This window comes from Nycticebus coucang, chromosome 9 (assembly GCF_027406575.1).
Source record: "Nycticebus coucang isolate mNycCou1 chromosome 9, mNycCou1.pri, whole genome shotgun sequence".
NCBI lineage: Eukaryota > Metazoa > Chordata > Mammalia > Primates > Lorisidae > Nycticebus > Nycticebus coucang.
The window spans coordinates 72,904,317-72,923,342 of NC_069788.1; the positions used below are offsets into that span (position 1 = coordinate 72,904,317).

Here is a 19,026-nt window from a genome sequence, read left to right on the forward strand (position 1 = left end):
TGTAGGAGGGAGGTCTCATCAAATCATGATGAAGTATTTTTACCGTACCTTTTTAGATGTTTAGATATACAAGTGTGTACCACTGTGTTACCATTGCCTATAGTACCATGCTGTCCAGGTTTGTAGCCCAGGAGCAATAAGTCGTACCATACAGCCTGGGTGTGCAGCCAGCTGTGCCATCTAGATGTGTCTAGGAACATTCTGCAATGTCCACACAAGAAATAAATTGCCCAACGATGCATTTCTCAGAACAGATCTCCATTGTGAAGTGCATGACTATGCTTACATTAACCAGTTTATTATGAAAGATATTTCAAAGGGTACGGGTGAATAGCCAGATAAAGAGGTACAGAGAGCAAGGTTCGTGGGAAGGGGTGGGTGCACCACGATCTAGGCACCTTTATGTGTTTATCAGCCTAGAAACTCCCCACACTCCATACCTTAGGGATTTTTATGGAGGTTTCATCATGTGGACATAATTGACTATTAACCCTATCTGCAGCCCCTTTGCCTTTCCCAGAAGATGAGGGTAGAGCTGAAAAATCCAAACTTCTAATCATGCTTAGTCTTTCTGGGGGTTAGCCCCCACCCAGGAACACCAAGAGTTACCTTATTTTAAAAAAGGCACTCTTATCACCGAGGAAATTCCTTGGAATTCAATAGCTTTATGCCAAAAACTGAATCAAAGATCAAATATTAGAACACAAGATTCTCCCAGCATCCCTACTGCTCAGGAAATTACAAGGGTCTTAGGAGCTGCCTGGAAGTAGGAGAAGACCAAATATATATATCCTACTATAAATCATAGTATTGTAGAGGCTAATAACAATAGATTCTATACTTTGTAAGGTTGGGGCAAGTGGTAAATTAGTAAATACGCATATGTTCTTGGAAAGGCACCTGGTGCACGCTGAGAGCTGTGACAACACCAGTTGTTACTGTGAAGCCTGCCTGGGGCTAATGTGGTGCTCCTCAACCTTGGCTGAATATTGGACTCCTCTGGCTTAGTTCTGACTCCCAGAGATTTTGATTTAATTGGTTTAGGGTATGACTGGGGTATTGGGATCTTTGAAATTTTGAAGGGAGATTATAATGGAGCACTGTCCAATAAGAAATAGAGAGTTGCATATATAATTTTATGTTTCCTAGAAGCCACATTTTAAAAGGTAAAATTCAATAATATGTTAAATAATGATGTCATATTATTGATAAATAATATATTAATGGTAAATTCTATTTAACTCAATATATCCCAAATATTATGATTCCAACATATAACCAATATAACAACGATGGAGACATTTTACATTCTTTTTTCATACTATATCTTTGAAACTGAGCCTGTATTTTATATTTAAAGCACATCCCAATTCAGACTGGCTACATTTCAGGGGCTTAGTAACCACTTCAGACTTGTTGTCGCTGCACAGGACAGCACAGGTGTGACTAATGTACAACCCAGCTCGAGAACCATGGGGGAAGGGCACGCCAGGTAGTTGTAGACCGGGTAAAGCTACCTAACTATGTGTGGGTTCTGCCAGCCTTACTATGCTTGACTCTCCAGGGAGTTGGCTGCAGCTTCTCTCCTTAGGGTGAGTAATTAGGTGTGGTCATTAAAGACATTTCAGGAATTCCAATCTAGTCTTAGAAACTGATGTTCAGTTTATGGAGTCAGTTTGAAATCTTCAAGATAAACTGCAGCAGGTGAATTTATACATCTTGATGGTACCACAGGAGAGGGAGACTGAGGAGCATTAACAGAGCAGAAGGCAAAACAGTGGCCAGTTTTATTTTCCTCTCAGTTGAGTCTGCAGCTCAACTCTATGCAACTCTCTGATTCAGAACTTTCTATGCAACTCCATATATCCCTGAGTATTCTATAGGCTGTGATTCTCTTTGAAAACTCTTAGATTTATTTTATAGGAGAAGATAATTCACCCTATTCTTTCCTACAGTGAAAAACTAACATTTATGAATAAAGTTGCAAATTTATTCTAAAAACAAAAGAGATTTTCAAAAAAGGCAAAAATAAAGCTCTATAGTGCCACTGGTTAGAGACACGAGCACTATTAGCACCTGAGCGTGTGCTTTTCAGAGCTTTGGGATGTATATCCTTACAAACATTTTAATTAAAAAAGGCTTCAGTGCAGAGTACTCTTGTATAGCATGCTCTTGTATAGCATTCTTCCTCTCCTTCTTCTTCTTTTTTTAAGAAATGAAGTCTTGCTTTGTAGCCCAGGTGAGAATGCAGACATGCCATCACAGTTCATGGCACCCTTGAATGCCTGGCCTCAAGCAATCCTCCTGTCTTGGCCTACTGAGCAGTTGTGACTACAGGCATACATGCACCACTACATCTGGATAATTTAAATTATTTTTTATAGAGACAGGCTCATGCTATGTTGCTTAGCTTGGTCTTGAATTTCTGGTCTCAAGTGATCCTCCTGTCTCAGACTCCCAAAATACTGGGATTATAGGCATGACCCACTGTGCCCGGCCAGCCTAGAGCATGCTTCTTTGTCATCTAATATTCTTATGAGTCTATTTTCATGTATTTTAACAATCTCCTATGACATCATTTTTAATCACATCATATTATACCTTTGTTTGGCCGAATAACGACCTGCTTAATCAATACCTTATAAGCCATTTAGGCTGTTTCTCTCAAATTGCTAATCATACCATACGTGATGGTACTAAAAAAGCAACCTTTGGTCTTTGAATCCAATGTGCTTGCTGCCTTAGAGCTCTCTGAGGAACATGCAGAAGAAAAGGAGAAAACACTTTGTGCCTACAGCCTCACCAAGCCTGATCTATTTTGTAGTTTTATCTGGCTTGGAGAACAGCCAGTGAGATGCAGTTTGCAGAGGCAGGCATAGTAACGCTACGAAAATGATACCAAACAACTCAGCTGCAACTGACACCACTGTGCCGCCCACAGTGGACACCAGGTTTCCTCACTGCTCTGCTAAGAAGGACCTGCAGACCTCAGAGAGACTCAATTTCATGCTTACTGTGTCAACAGCAGCTTGAGGTTGGGTTGGATTGACTTTCCCTCTCCCTGGTGCCATTTTTCTCCCCTGGTGCTCTTAATATTAACCACATCTTTGGAATAGAGCCCATTCCTTGGGTTAAAAAAATGGAATCACCCAAGATGCCTTCGAATTTAAGATTTTAGTTCCCTTGTCTTATATACTTTACATAATTGTTTGTTCATGAAGTATTTGTATATCACTTTTCTGATCATTACATGACGTTTCCTGGTAATTCCCCAAGTGCCAGTTTCTCAGCCTGCCTGTGCAGTCATCATCCCCACTGCAATATAGAAATAAATGGCTGCAGAGCTGCCCAGAATTCAGATAAGGTAACGATCAGCCTTTTGAGCTGCTAAACTGAATCAGATACCTCAAACCATCTGAGGGAACAATATCTCTTCTGTTTTATTAATTCTACTAAAACTACACACAGAGGAAAAAATAGCGAGGTTTTCTTAACCCTGGAGGATTAAGAACATTTACTGTCGACTATGATTCAATGTGCCTTGTGTCTCTGTACCATGCATAAGTGTCATTGACCACTTTTGAGGCAGACAGGTGTACTTGCCTTCAATCCATTGTATATCCATGTGTAAATTCAATAAAGTAAGTATTTACAGTGTCTTTACCCTGTACCAGCACTCTTGGCCATGTCTGCGGAAACAGAGATGGTCAAGATGGTCAAGAAGTCAGAAGTTTAACAGGGGAGACACACATGCACACACTAACTTTAAATTCAACTCCAGCTGAGATAAGGGCTGAGGGGGAAGTAGGAACATGAAGCCCCTGGGGCACCAGGGATTATTTGGCTGTGGTTGGAGGAAGGCTTCTGAGAGAAGGTGACACTTGAGTTAGGTCGGAGGGAAGACAAATGTGGAGTGGGGAGAAGAGGCTAAGAGGACCATCCAAGCAACTTCATGTATGTTCAAAGGCAGGCTGCGGTGAGAAAGTGGTGAACCATTTGTAAAGGCTGTTACCTAGGGTGTGTGTGTGGGAATGGGGCAAGATGCAGCTGCAGAAGAGGCAGGAATCAAATTGGCGATGAACTTTGGTCAGTGATGAACTAGACTTTTTTCTACAGAAGAGGGGGGCTCTTGAAGGTTTTAATTAAACCACGAGGGCAACTCAGGATCTTGGGTAGGCCAGTAGGTGAGGACGAGGCAGAGAGGAGAAGTGGGGATGGGAGGGGTCCCTTCTGGGGGGCATATGGAGGCGGTAAGAGGTTAATGAAAAGGGGGCTAGTGTTAATATAGTGGATTTCTCTTCTCTATTTGGAGTCTAGCTAGCTGATGCCCAGATCAGTCAATGACCCAAATGGGAAAGGCTGTGACATGTAGTGGGCTTCATTTTATTTTCTTTTTCCAAGTCCATTGCTATATTGAGGAGAATTTGCCACTAAAGAGGCTGTTGAGGGGAAACCTGGAAACATTATGAACTTCAATGGATTTTTGAAAGTTCTTGATACTATCTGCAGCCAGCCACTTTTTATAAGGTGTTGCTATCCCCACTAACAATTTTCTGTTTGTAAAACATCTCACACACATCATTTTGTTTTGATTTTCATGTAGGCTTGATCATGCATCAGCCCTATCATGAGGCCACAGCCTTCATTTTGACCCCTATAAGGTCAGGATTTTGTTATGTTTATGATATAGATGCTGCTAAGTAAGGGTAAGTTTGTCCACAGGTAGGGCTAGTGCTGGGCTGTGGCCTGGGTACCCCAACCTCAGATACAAGCTCTTGGTCATCTGGGTGGGCCCTGCAAGCAGTGAGCCAGATGGATGGCTTACCTCCTTTCCTTCTTCCACAGAAAGAAAACTTGGGCTGGTCCTCCTCACAGATGGGATAGGAGAAATTCAAAATAGATGACCCTTTAGAGATAAGAGCTATGTCAAGAAACAGCTCTTTGATATCATGTCCTGAAAGAAAGAGAATAGTTTCATTATTATTATCTGTTTCATCACATATCAAAGGCTGTTTATAACAGCGTGAGCTATGGAGCCTTTCAGTTCCTTTAGTATGCTCTGTGTTGGGAACAGTTTTCTTCTTTTCTTGGCAAATCATCATTCAGGCAATGCTACAGGGGATTGTGATGATGACCCTGGGTAAAGGAAGGTGGTCTTTTCTCAAACTCTACCTATTAGGGGCAAGGTAGTTAATTTGCTGTGCTCCCCTACTCTAATACTATGGCCTCTTGATATGATTTATGCATGTCTGGCTTCTAGAACTTCTCAGCTACATAGTACTATTGATCCCCATGATAGGGCTGATGCATGATCAAGCCTACATTTTCCTCCTATTATTGCCAGGCAAACACTGCACCATGGACACAAAGGAAGCTTCAGAGGCTCTATGGTGGGTGGCTTTTAATTCTCTCTGCCTTTTTCTCCATTCTTCCCTTTTATGTTTCACCCACTGCTCCTTCCATTCCTCTTTTCTCTCTTTCTTTTCCTCCCCAAAGAATTTCTTCAGCTGCCATAGCAAATATGGTTGCAAGATTCTAGAAATGAAAAGATGCATGAGAATTCTTGATCTCTGGGAATGTTCCCTCCATTTCTCTGAAATGATTCCACATGCAAAGTTTATTAAATCTTTCTGCTCTGGTTTTGGTAAAACTGTTTTAGAAAAGGAGATACTCTGGTAGCAATAGCAAATATATCAACACTGTAATGACACACTCATAGAACAATTAAATAGTCAGAAAGTGGTCTAGCTCATCACTGGGGTTGGGAAAAAGATATTATTTCTCCTCTTTGCCTGTGTCAGGTTTAGGAACTTACATTAGCTATTTGGGATATGAAATAACACAAGTAACAAACCGTGCTTCTGAGTAGATGTGTTTATTGTTGAGATAACTAAGCAAAAGCTCTCTCTCAGGTAGACATCAATGTTTACTTTCAAAATATTTTCCTTTGTTTTTCTTTTTCCTGGCCAGGTATACTGATGCCAGGCGCTTGTATTGTACAAATGAGTACTTAGATTCTTTTTAGTACATTAAGTATAGCATTAAATGAGAGTTCTACCCTACCTGGATATTACCTAGAGAGAGATTTGAAAATTAAAGTGGAAAAGAAGTTAATTCTAGAGAGTGGAAGAGGAACAGTAGTTTAGCCAACCATTACAGTTAATATGAGTCATTGGATGTATAAAGTCGGAAGAGGCTGTGCAATGTTTTATTTTATGCCAATCATTTTTACTTACTCAGAATAATTCCAAATTTAATGTTGAGATTTGATTTTAAATGTTTGGAACACTGGTCCATAGAAAAGCCAAAATCCTGTAATGGATCTGCCAAGAAGAAAACAAGAGATTAGTTGTTGAGTACACTGTATGTTCTACAAACTCACATTCAAAATTTGTATACCAATACTAATTGTTTCTACACAAATCACTAAATTTTATTCAAAAACATATTGTCCAGTGATTTTTTTTTTTGTATAAGTCCATGATTTTTTCAGCACCTTCTACCAGTCTTTTCAAAGTCAATGTCATGTTCCTCTGACAACAAGCACCCTGCCTGTAAAACGGGCACTGTGTCTTGCTTATTGGGTTATATCTTTACTTGTGGAGGTTTTTATCATTTAAAATTTTAATTATTGTTTGAATTCTTTTAGTTCTTGTGCTTTTGGTCTTGAAAATTATTCTTTGATTACACAGCACATTTCATGAAGTATTTATTATTATAATTAAAATAACGGGAGATACACATAGACTTTCAAAGTCAAGACCTACCTTTGTAATTCCATTTCATGCTATCCCATCCCACCCTACTCAGCGTAATAATTTTCTCCAAATATTCCACTACATGAAAAGCATTGTGTTAGATATGAGAGGGGCTATAAAGATAATATTTTTTCACATAATTTTTGCTCATTCAAAAGGTTCCAGGAGCTCATCTATGTCTCAAAATAAATCCAGACATGATCTGTTGGCCCCACCTTTCATTCTTGACATCATGAGTCCATCCTCCATGCACACCCAGCAAATGCCTACCATGTTTGATTTGCTCCAGGGCTTTCTCCCATTTGAAACAGTCTTACTTCTTTTGGCCATTATCAAAACACTCAGGTCTTACTCCTTCCCTTCTGGTTTGTGAAGGCTTCCGTGACAACCACCCAAATATTCTTTTGCTTCTTTGAATTCTTAAAACAGTATGCCTGATGGGAGGATCACTTAAGGTCAGGAGTTCAAGACCAGCCTAAAGTCCACCACACTCTAGCTGGGACAACAGAGTGAGTCTTTGTCTCAAAAAACAAACAACAACCAAATGAAACCAAACACACCAGTATGCCTGAAATTCTTTTTAAAGAATATCTCTGAGGATAGTACACATATGTGTTAAACCTTGCTTTTTGCTTCATGGTTTATCCTTCGACACCTAATCTAAATATGGGATTCCTTAAAGACCGGGGCTGGTTCTTTGTTTTGTTTTGTTTTGCATTTCTTTTTCCTTTATGTTTCCCACCGGGCCTGAAAAAGGAGACCCGTTTTTGGTGGAATGTCTACCCTGTACTAATCACTGAGATGTGAACTTTGTAAGAGTTTCCACTGAATTCTCTAGACTCTTCAGAGCCTAGCACAGAGCCTGGCAGTTGGATACACTGTAAACACTCCACAAATGTATATAATAAATGGGTGGGTGTGCCATGTATTAAGCTGATTCTCAGCTCCAAATTCAGCCTTTTGTCCTTTGCTTTGAAAATCGGAAGCACTCTGAAATCATATTTCTCCCTTGCCACCTGCTGGTCAAAGTACCAGGGGGAGAAAGAGGCGAGAGCCAGAGAAGAAACTTGACTTGCTCTTTCTTACGTACTTGCTGAGAGTGTCACTGGTGATGGTCAATCACCATAGTAGTGGCAGTTAGTTCCCGTGTTCAGCTCCTTTCTGCACCTTCCCAGGATTAGCTGTGGCTCAGCTTTGTGGATAAGTAAGTTTCTGCAATAACATTCCTCAGCCCCACAGGGTTCTTTCAAGCATCCAGGATCTAATCACTCCAATCTCTTCACTTTGCTCTCCCAGCCCTTGCGGTGGTATCTGCTTCTTCACTCTTCTTTCTTTGCTTTTTTAGTTCTCAAGTCTATTCCCTATATTAAATTCTCCCTGTTAAAGTAACCAATATGGTCTCTGTTTTCCTGACAAGACTCAGTGCTAGAATAAACAACAATCTGGGGAGATATGTATGATTTTTCTTATTTCACTGATGGAAAAATATAGATTCAAGAGGATAGTACTAAGTTATCCAGATTCCTGCAGTAGAAAGTGTTAGAGTCAAGATTCAAAGCCAGAGTTAAAAACAAACAAATTGTTGCCTGGCATTGTACAGTGATACCCACAAAGTAGAACCTTAAATACATATGTTAATTAGTTGATTTGTAAGATTGCCCAGAATATCTTGTGTGCAGGCATATGGCATCTGATAGTCCTATTTCACAACCAATTTCCATTTTAGCATAGCTATGTGCTTACATTTGCCAATGATAGTGTTCCAGACAGTTTTATCATCCACACTGCTGACTTGAAAGATTCATCATTGTCCATGGCATATTCCATGAAAAGAACTACTTGGCAATTTCAGCCTTGCAAATCTAACATAGGGGCAATTTTGTTTGATCAAAATCCCTTTGGTCTGGTCTAAATTTCCCAAGAGGGAAAGCTCTTCTTTCTTATACTCATTGGATTCTTTCCTAAGCATCTTTGTGCTCTCTCAGGGCTTCTTTTACCCTGGGAAATAAGAGCAGGAAGTATGGAGATGGTAGTTCCTACACTGGACAGAAGCCATGAAGCTTTGACTAATTCAGCTACACCTAGGTATGTTCAAGAACTGGTAAAAAGGACCGTAAGAGGTCAGTGAGCCAAGACTCTGGGTGGGAAGGGACTATATAGTTGGCAGTCAGTTTTGAAAAAGGCAGAGGCCAAAGAATATATGTTTAGGCAGGTGCATTCCCAAAATTGTGGCTAAATTTAAGTTGCCATCTGAGGCAAAATAAAATAGGCTAAATATGCATTGCTTAGTTAATTAGCAGCTACAGAATTACATTATATGACTATAAATATTTTATAAACTGACGAAGGGCAGGAGAAGGCAACAAAGCATCTCCTTGGTACTAGAAAAATATTATTGTTAGGAAAAGAATCTTAATAAGGAACAAATTTGCAAAGAATGTAGTAGGTTGCTTTTCTCTGAGGATATGTATAAAGAAGGAGAAAGGCAGAGTGCTTAAAAAGTGCTTAAGGGTTTGGTGAGCTGTCCTAGCAGTTATTTCAAATTTATATGCCAGAACAATGTCTTTGAGTGTAAACACATGGTTTGTGGTCCTCTTGGGAAAAATGACATCAGTTCCTCCCCGTCCTCCAGCCCCATCTCCATAAACTCATAACCTTCTCAGTATTTATTTGTATTTCCACTCAGGCTCTGAGCATGCTGTATATTATGTTACATTTGTTTGTATGCCTCTGTTATTCCTCTGCCAGCTGCTGCAAGGGCAAGTTCCTCAGTGCCAGGGCTGAGCATAATGTCTTAACATTATTCTAGGTTCCAAATAATTGTTTGCTGAATGAATAATTGAGGTTGTTTATAGCACATTTGCTGAGAAGCTAAACGCAGGATTTCTCAACCTTGTCACTATGGACACGTTTTTAAAGATCATTTTTTTGTGGGGGGCCATCCTGTGTACCATAAGATGTTTAGCAACCTCCCTGGCCTCTACTAAATGCCAGTGCCCCTCCCAACCAAAATGGTCTCCAGACATGACCAGAGTTCCCTTGGGGGACAAACTCACTCTTGGTGGAGATAACTGCTTTAAAGAATTACCTTCTTAGTCATCAGCATGCCCACACTGCCCCATCCCTGGGTGTGAGGGCCCTGTAAGCCAGCTGCGTGTAAATCTTGGCTCCAGGATGGCAGCCAGCAGCATCTGCTTTGCATACTAAGGGCAGCAACAATCACATCCCTCAGTGAAATGTTTTCTTGCAGATTCACAGAGTAGAATAGAGCTGGATGAACAAACTGGGGTTATAGAGCACAGGGTCTTAACAAATCTCAGTTCCAGGGACATTTCTGAGCCTGTACTCTATCAGTCACCTGTGTTCTCTTGGGTAGGGGTAGACCTGAGCAGCTGTCCCTGAGAGGACAGCCTTCCCTTGGTGGCTTCTAGCTAGCAGTGGCCATACAACCAGAGTTAGTAGGAAGAAAACAAAATCCGACGGCATAGCCTCTGGAGCTCAATTCTCAGAGGGTGGTGGGCATGCCCAGGTGACTCTGCTGGGCCCCTGCTTGATTTACTCTCATGCAGCCCAAATGCTTGGAGGTATGCTGGGTCTGTGGACCTGCAGCCTCTGTGTTGCTGGGTGAGGGGTGGTCTGAAGTGTATGTGGGATGAAACTCTCAGCTAGCTAGTCTCGTTTTCCATAGGCCATAGCTATGCCTAAGGTTTTTGTCTTAAACTTTCTATTTTGAAATAATTATATATTTTGCAGGAAGTTGCAAAAAGATACAAGAGGTTTCACTTACCCTCCCAAACTTTATATTTTGAAATAATTATATTTTCACAGAAAGTCGCAGAAGTTTCAGGTGCCCTTCCCCCATGGTACAATGGTACTTGTAGGACAGTATCAAAACCAAGACATTAATGTTGGTCCAGTCTGCAGAGCTTATCCAGATTTCACCAGTTTTATAGACACACACGTGTGTGTGTGTGTGTGTGTGTATGTGTACATGCATGTGTCTGTTCTCACAGTTATATCATTTGAGTTAAAACTGTTAGAAATTCCTTCTCCTGCGGAGAAGAATGCTTACAGCAGAGGCACTGTGGAAGGGAGCTGACCTTCCCTCTAACCAGCCTCTCCCATACTCATGTCCAAGTGCAACCCAAGTTTGTCATGACTTTCCTGCTATGTGTAAGTAGTCCTCTCTCCTTCCCTTTCTCTTCTCCTCTCCTACCCCTTTCTCCCTCTCACTTTTCCTCTATCCCTCCCTTTCTGCTTTTCTCTCTCCTTTTCTGTTTTTCTCTCTACCCTTCTCTGCAGTACTTAGATCTGACTTTGTCCCAAGATCCACAAGACTGAGTTTTCTTCTAACATACCTTGACCTTCCTGGCTTGTTTCCTATAACCTAAATTACTTTGAGAGCTGGTATTGTTTCCTGCATGTGCTGTTGACAGAAAGCAGGCTGATGTCAGGAGAACGTTAGATAGAATTTAGCATGCTGCTGAGAGAGGCGTGGCTTGGAGGTCAGAGAAGGGCAACAAGGGGCTGGGGAGCCCTCCCCATCTGTATGCAACTTGGAGGCTCTCGCAAGATGGACTCCAACAAACTCTTTATGGAGGGAAGAAAAACATGAGCAAACAGAATGTAGGTAGAACTGGTCTGCTTCTGGTTGCTTAATACAATGGTACTGGATGGCTGTTTAATAAAGGGGGGCGCATTAAGGTTCTCTAGGGAAACAGATCACTTGGCACTCAGGAAGGAGTGTCTAAGTGTGGTTCAGCACCTAGGCATAGCATCATTCAGAATTCTTTTCCAAATAAAATAACAAACAGGCCTTGCTTTTGACTTCTTACTTTATGTTGGCTGATTCACAATTCTGCAAACTTGTACTCTGCTTATGATATGGATCTAGTTGGGCACAGATCTAAATGTTTGCTGTCTTGCTTGGCTATAGTTTGACTGGAGTGTTTTACTTTTCTTGGATGACTTCACAGAATAATATTCAAGGGTCATGGTAGAGAACGATGCACGAGGCTTTGGTGAAATACCCTGCTGCAAACTCATGACCACCACAACACAAAATTAACTTTGGTTAATGAGTGCCCCCACCCCTACCCCTCATACTCCCTGCCTTTGTAAAAAAAAGGAATAGTTTACAGTTCAGCAAATGCATTCTAGCTATGTTTTTTTTTTTTTTTTTTTTACTATTATTTCCTGATCTTTGCTTCTTTCCACCTGTCCAATCTTATTACTGTAGAGGGGCACAGCAAGGCTCCCTGATGGGTAATTATTTCGAACAACAGTGTAATAGTTCTACTCCCATTCCAGTCTCTCCAGGCACCATTTCATTGAGAATTGATGTACACAGTTGAGACATATGTACAGTCTGGCTTCTTGTTTCTTCATTGAACATACGTAAATGGTGTATTAAAAAGGTTTAAACATGGTTCTTGATATCAAAGGCAACAAAAATGAAATTAACATGGTCACAGCAGGAAGTATACTGTTTGTGAAATGAGAGAGCAAGAACTTAGACACCCTATGGAGCTCCTGGTAACCTTGGAGATTGAGTTTTTGAGTAAGATGGTGGGCTTGCGCTGTCCAACTGAAAATTCTGAATCCCCCACTTGTCTGTTTCTAGCTGCAAATGAAATGGAATTGATTAATAACAGCCTTTTTATTGTTAGAAAAGGGGTAGGAACTCTGCACAGCCCTTTAGTCTCTGGATCTCCTTCTCTCAGAGTATCCTGAGTTTGGCTTCCATCAGCACAGGAGCATATGGCCTTTGTACCATCATATGAATATTGGAGACCATAAGAGATAAATGGCAATGAAGATGAGATTCTGCCCAAAATACCTTGCCAAATGTCTCAAGTAAATAATCACCCAATTGAGATTGTTGTGCTTGATTTTGTGCATTTCAGGAGTAGGTTGACAAGGGTGACTAAGTGCACAGTTTTATTGCTTGTTACCAAGAGGGTAATATGGTATCAGCTAGCATAGCACAGGAACACGTGGGTGACAGGGAACTAGAACCTCTCTTTTGGGGGAGAGCACATCTTAGGGGCTTGGGAATGGGAAGAGCAACTTAACTTTTCATTCCTTTAATTGAGTACAACCTGTGGTCTGAAACAATGACACCTCAGGGATACAAAGACAAATCAAAAATGCTTCTGACCTGACCTGGATTATAATACTTCTATCATCTAATTTTGATAGCACTCAATGTGAGATGCATAAATACTCTAAATCTCTCATCCATAGTCACTGCAGGTCAGCATGCAGGGGTGTCCAACCTTTTTTCTTCTCTGCCACATATGGGAAGAGAAAAAGCTGTCTTGGGCCATGTGTTAAATACATAAACACTAATGAAAGCTGATGAGCAAAAAAATGAATCATGCATACTCTTCATGATATCTGACGTTGCAGATAAGCAAAACAATCCTCAAATAATCTGCATGTGGCCCACGGGCTGCAGGTTAGACACCCCTGGTAGGGTCTTCTGTGGACTCATTCTATACCACCCAGCCCAAATCTCTTCATTTTAAACACAATCTTACTGACAGTGTTACTATTCCTTCTTACAACATTATTTATAAAAATTTGTCTAATGTACTGCTGACTCTGGGCAAGGTGCTGTGGGGACTAAGTGTAGAGGAGGAGTTTGACCAGGCCAGTTCACCCAGAGCCACGCTGTCAATTAAGTAGTAACCATATTATCAGAGCTCCCCTAAGTCTAGAAACATCAGAGAAACTTGACTCTTGAGCTGAGTGCTGGTAATTGTTTAACCTTCTGTTACTGATTCAGAGTCAATCCATGTGGGATAGAAATCGGATAAAAGCTAGTCTGTTTTGTTCTTATAATGGAAGAGTAGTCCCCAGAGCATGTTTCCCCACTGCTGATTTGTATTTCACTATCAGAAGACCTCTTCCAAGGGAGTCTGGCTTGGGAACACTGGGAGCCATGGCACTGTTTGGTGATACAAAGACAGAAGAAGGATACCCCTGTCACATTTGATTTCTGCATTTCCTACAAATCTGTCCATCTCTTGGCAAAGGATGAGCATAGGGACCATGATGTGCCCGGTGGTTTACTTGACAAGTGTGTGTGATGATATCTGGGACTTTTCTTTACATGCTGAAAATGCTAAAAATGAAATCCCTCCTGCTTCTTAACTCATGAGCTGAGAATGGCTTAAAAGAAAAAGCTAAGGTGCCCTTGGCATTCAGTATTGTGGAATATGATGGGTAAGTGAGTAGGGCTTGTCAAACTGGCCAGGAGACATCTGACACCAGGCCCATCCTTGCTCATTATTAGAACTGGATTTGAACCAAAAGTACCAGGAGGTTCTCAAATGTGTTTGAATTGTTGATTCTCTCAGCAGTCATTCGAGTGGCCAGGGCATAAGATGCTAACATCCCTGTTGGGCAAGTAAGAGCTCAGGTCTAAGGCAGTGAAGTGACTCTGAGCACTGCTCCCTGGTTGTTGTGTAGCTGTCACGTCGCGTCAGATTAACTAAAAGAAAGCAGTTGAGATTTAGGTAGAGAAAAAATAAGTCAAAACACATGTGCCAGCCCCTGCTTGTCTTAGGTTTCAGGTTGTTTACAGAAAGGGACAAGACCAACTGAGCTCCTAGGTTGGCTAAGATTCTTTGCTAGGATCACAAAGGTCATGTTACTGTGCAAATGGGGCAGCTTTTCCCAATCCAAAGGACATGGGATAGTAAAGAGGAAAAAGCATTAGAAGTTCTTTGTAGAAATTAAGAAAAATAATATATGTAAAGTATTTGGCCAGTGCTGGGTACAAATTAGACACTCAATAATTGGGCAAAAAAGGGTGGATTCTGTTTAAAGGGGCAATATTGACTATTCTCATTGTAGCTATAGAAAATGAAACCAATTTCTTTTAAAATTTTTCTTGTAAGAAATTATGTAAGAGCACTGTAGGGTTAAAAATACTTCAGTTAACTCTGGTATGTATATAAAATACCTGGCCTAAATCAAAGTAGTCTGAAAAATAGTTGTATCCTAGTGGAAAGCCTCAAGTCTATTCAAGTTCTTCAAAAATAAAATGCCATTATATGCCGCTACACTACAGGTCAAGGAGGAGGGATATCCAAGGGTGTCACTTGCTGATAGTTCCTGATGGTCTCAGGTATGTCCTATAAGCATGGTCACCACACATCATTTCTTATAGCTAAATGGCATTCACATGATAAGCCACCATTCAACTTGGCTCTGAGATTTCAATAATAAAGCTGAAACGCGGTAGTATGATAAATATATTCTTGCCATGCCCTGTATTAAGCTCTCCAGTACGCTTCACGATCCTGATAGGTATCAGAAAACCAGGGGTATTTCCCTATAATAGTTATACCAACCATCTCCTCTGGGTTCTGTCCGATAGGAAGACCACCTGGGTAGGTGCCTTCCATGCTGCTTAGCTCTCTGCTTATCCCTCTCGTGATGCTTTGTCTTTATCTGGATTTCAGGTGATTCCTGATATTCACCTAGATTGAGAGTGTTGATTCCATTCAGAGGTTGTTCCAAAGATATATGACCATCCACACAGGCAGATTCAGAGTCAGCTGAAAAGTTGACTATCTGCAGAGCCTTCCAAGTAAGACTTATTTCCTTCTCTCTGTGAAGAATTCATGGAGCTGTAAGAATCACTGTCACTCTCAGAATGTCTGTTGGGTATGACTTGCCAATATCTGGACTCTTTCCAGCAGCTCTATTTCTCACAAAACCATTTTGAGGATTCACAGTCTGATCCCCAGGCCCCATTCAGTGCCCGATGATTTCCATGGGTTCTTCTAACCCCTCTTTAATGTAGTGTTAATAAGCCTCTACCAATTTTATAAAAATGTCAAAGTGCAGGGCTGATAGATTTTAAAGAAAGGCAGGTAAGGGATTTGGGGGTGTGACACTGATAAACCTTCTGTGACCTGGTGCTGACTGTTGGCAGAGTTCTCTCCAGTGGTCTGAAGAAAATTCTTCAGTTGTTCTTTTGATCACATGGCACAGCCCAGTTGTTTTAGAGACAGTTCTTTTTCTGTAATGCCACGCTCTGGGTGGCTTTCCACAGGAAGCTTTTGTTTGCTATTATTTTTTTTATTTGACTGACTGTGCAGAAGCATTTCTAGGGTAGGTGCACTTGCTAAGCCATAGGTATGCACAGAAGCTTTAACTTCCATTCCCAATCTAAGATGTACAAATCAGATATACAACCAGACAGATTCACCTTTTCAGCATCAGTCCCACGGGAAGTCAAATTTGTGGAAATGAAGGCTCTGCAATGAAACCGCTTCAGTTTAGCCATGGTATCAAGACACTGATTCTGACTCATGTTGCCTGAAATGCACCCCACAGGGAAGCCTTTAGAAGAAAGGGTATCAGCCAAACATTGTGCTCTGCAGGGCAAATTAGGAAAGATTAGAGCTTGATTAAATGGAATTCTGCTGAATAGCTCCAGTAAATGCTGAGCCTTTCCTCAAAAATTTTATGGACCAAAGGGATATGAATTGAGAATTTTGTAATACTAATTTAAACCTATCAGACTTAGATCACTGAAATTCAGTCTTACAAAAGTGGGATCTCTTATGTACTTCATCAAAATGCTAGCCAAAAATTTGGGTAAGTTCTCATACTGCCAACATCAATTTACCAGAAGGCAAGGAAAAATAAATACAATTAATTTCCTCCCAGAAGCTGCCTTCTTCTAAGTGCTTATCTGCTTCTAAGAGACATGTATTGCCTGGGTTCAAGCAGTCAGACTGTATAAGTTGTTTAATTCTTCTAGGAAATCCAAAAACAATATGCCATTTTTTTTTGCAGTTTTTGGCTAGGGCTGGGTTTGAACCCGTCACCTCCGGCATATGGGGCTGATGCCCTACTCCTTTGAGCCACAGGTGCCACCCTACCTTTTTTTTTGACAGTGTGGCTATATTGCCCAGGCTGAAGTGCAGCGGTGTCATTGTAGTTCACTGCAGTTTCAAATTCCCGGGGTCAAGTGATCCTTCTGCCTTGGCCTCATGAGTAGCTGAGACTACAGGTATGTACTGAGAGGATGGCTAATTTTTCTATTTTTAGTAGAGATGGCATCTTGCTCTTGCTTAGGCTGGTCTTGAACTCCTGAGCTCAAGGAATCCTCCCACCATGACCTCTCAGTGAGCTAGGATTGTAGGCAAGAGCCAGCACGCCCAGCCTACATGAACTTTTTAAGTGTGATTTTGTCTTGTGATAATGGAGTCCCTCCAATAAAGATGTAATACTCTAAGACTTCCATTAGATTCCAATAGCTGTGACAACAGAATGTATCTGTATGGTAATCTCTTTACAAGAGCCAAGATCAAAATCTGGGTACTAAGGTTTTCATGAACAAGAGAGTCCAAAGTAATGGTGGAGAATACAGTTTTTCCCAGTGCTGATTTAGCCTGAACAGTTAAATCGGGCTCAAGCCGCTCCAGCCCCAGTGGCAAAAGCAGTGACTTCACTCATAAGCCTGGGCCAGTAATGTGTCCTGGTGCAAGTCTGCAGGCTGCCCATGTTGTGAGCTGTCCAGAGGTTCTGCACTGGCCCAGGAGTTGACTCCATGGGCATAGTGGTGTTTGTTCACAGCCACGAAGGACTAAGGCCATTGGGGCTTCAAACCCACTGCCATGGTAACTGTACCATCAGAGCTCAAGAATTCTTTCAAGAAAGACCAGGCTTTACCTGGGTGGGGGTTGTGCAACAGCTCCTAGGAGAAATTTTTTTCTATTTGGTTTCCTGAACATCAAGTCTCTGCCAAACACTGTCCTAGGCAAGAAGAGGTTTAAGGTGGGGATCAGGAATGAAGAGGACAGAGCCACATGATGGAGAGGATGCTGGTGCTCCACCTTGGAAGTCAGGAAGGCCCTGGTTGTCACTTGTATAGCTCTTATCACAGCGAGGCGCTGTTTTAAGCACTATACACCTATCCATTCAAATCCTTTCAAAAGCCTTCAGAAATGGATACTATTATTATCACCTGCATATTAGAGTTGAGGAAAGAGAGGCAAAGAGGGTTTAAGGGCATGTGAAGGTCACAAGTCTAGTAAGGGGCTGGAGTCTGATCTCAGACCATCTGTGTCCATAGAGTACACATATGACTGCTTTTTACCAACTTTAGGGTGGAGAAAAGAACACGTATGAAAATGCTGAGGTCCTCAAGGCTATGTTGTTTCTGGGAACATCACATTTGCCAACAAAAGCTCTTTGTGAAATCAAACCAGTTGTGCTTTTGCAGCATTCACCTTAAATCATATAAATGCAATCAGTTCAGGTGCTTCCTTTGAAAGACTGGCGGTCAGAGGTGGGTGGTGTTTTCTTGGACATGCACAGACATTTAAGGTCCTCTAGAAAGATCTTGGGAAAGCCATAAAATTTCCTTTCCTCTATCAATTAAAATGGTAAGAAAGGTAGATGTCTGTCTTCTTCCAATATGTTTACAAAGAAAGTACCAACTTTGGTAAAACACAAGTTTCTATGGCTGTTGGGGTTAGGAAAAATTTCCACCATTGTCACTGGCCTTCATCTTGCAGGCAAGCTCAGACATTCTCACCCTTTGACTGACTTCACTAAACACCTGCCCATAACTTGGAAATGAATTTTTATACCATCCATGTCCATAGTTTGACAACAAAACTAGTTTATCCTTTATAATTACATGCACATACCATGCCCCCAATCCAAAACCCCAGCCCTATCACTTTGGCCTTCTAGGCTCACCATTGTAGGGCACTCTGTCTTGATGTGTTCCTAGGAAGAGGTGCTTCCTCTTAACTCAGCACATACATCAGGGTGGCAGCTAACAATCACCTTACCTCACTGAGCTTCTATTTTTCTCACCATAGAAATGGGCATTATTTTAGGCTTGCTGCTTTCTTCTTGCACCCATCTTCTCAGATGCCCTAGAGACCAGATTCTGTGGGCTCAGGGCCTGAATGTACACGGTACAGGCAGAGAGATAGAGAGCCTTAGTTTTAAGAGCTCGAGGCTGTGCTTATTTTTTCCTTTTAACTTTCCCTTTAACTTTCTTTTTTCCCTTAACTTTTTATTTATTTTTTTATTAAATCATAGTTGTGTACATTAGTATGATCATGGGGCACCATACACTTGGTTCATAGACCGTTTGACATATTTTCATCACACTAGTTAACATAGCCTTCCTGGCATTTTCTTAGTTATTTTGCTAAGACCTTTACATTCCACATTTACTAAAATTCACATATACCCTTGTAAGATGCACCATAGGTGTAAGCCT

General features: G+C 41.2%; 1 protein-coding gene across 4 annotated transcripts in view; it reads right to left on the reverse strand.

The window, feature by feature from the left end:
* LY86 (lymphocyte antigen 86) overlaps positions 1 to 19,026 on the reverse strand; it is a 72,194-nt gene that overhangs the window by 22,304 nt on the left and 30,864 nt on the right. For all 4 annotated transcript variants that reach the window (XM_053602720.1, XM_053602722.1, XM_053602719.1 and 1 more), the window contains 2 exons: positions 6,237 to 6,323; positions 4,826 to 4,954 (listed from right to left, as the gene is read on the reverse strand). In XM_053602720.1, coding sequence (XP_053458695.1) covers positions 4,826 to 4,954; positions 6,237 to 6,323 — 216 coding nt within the window. The remainder of the gene's footprint in view (positions 1 to 4,825; positions 4,955 to 6,236; positions 6,324 to 19,026) is intronic.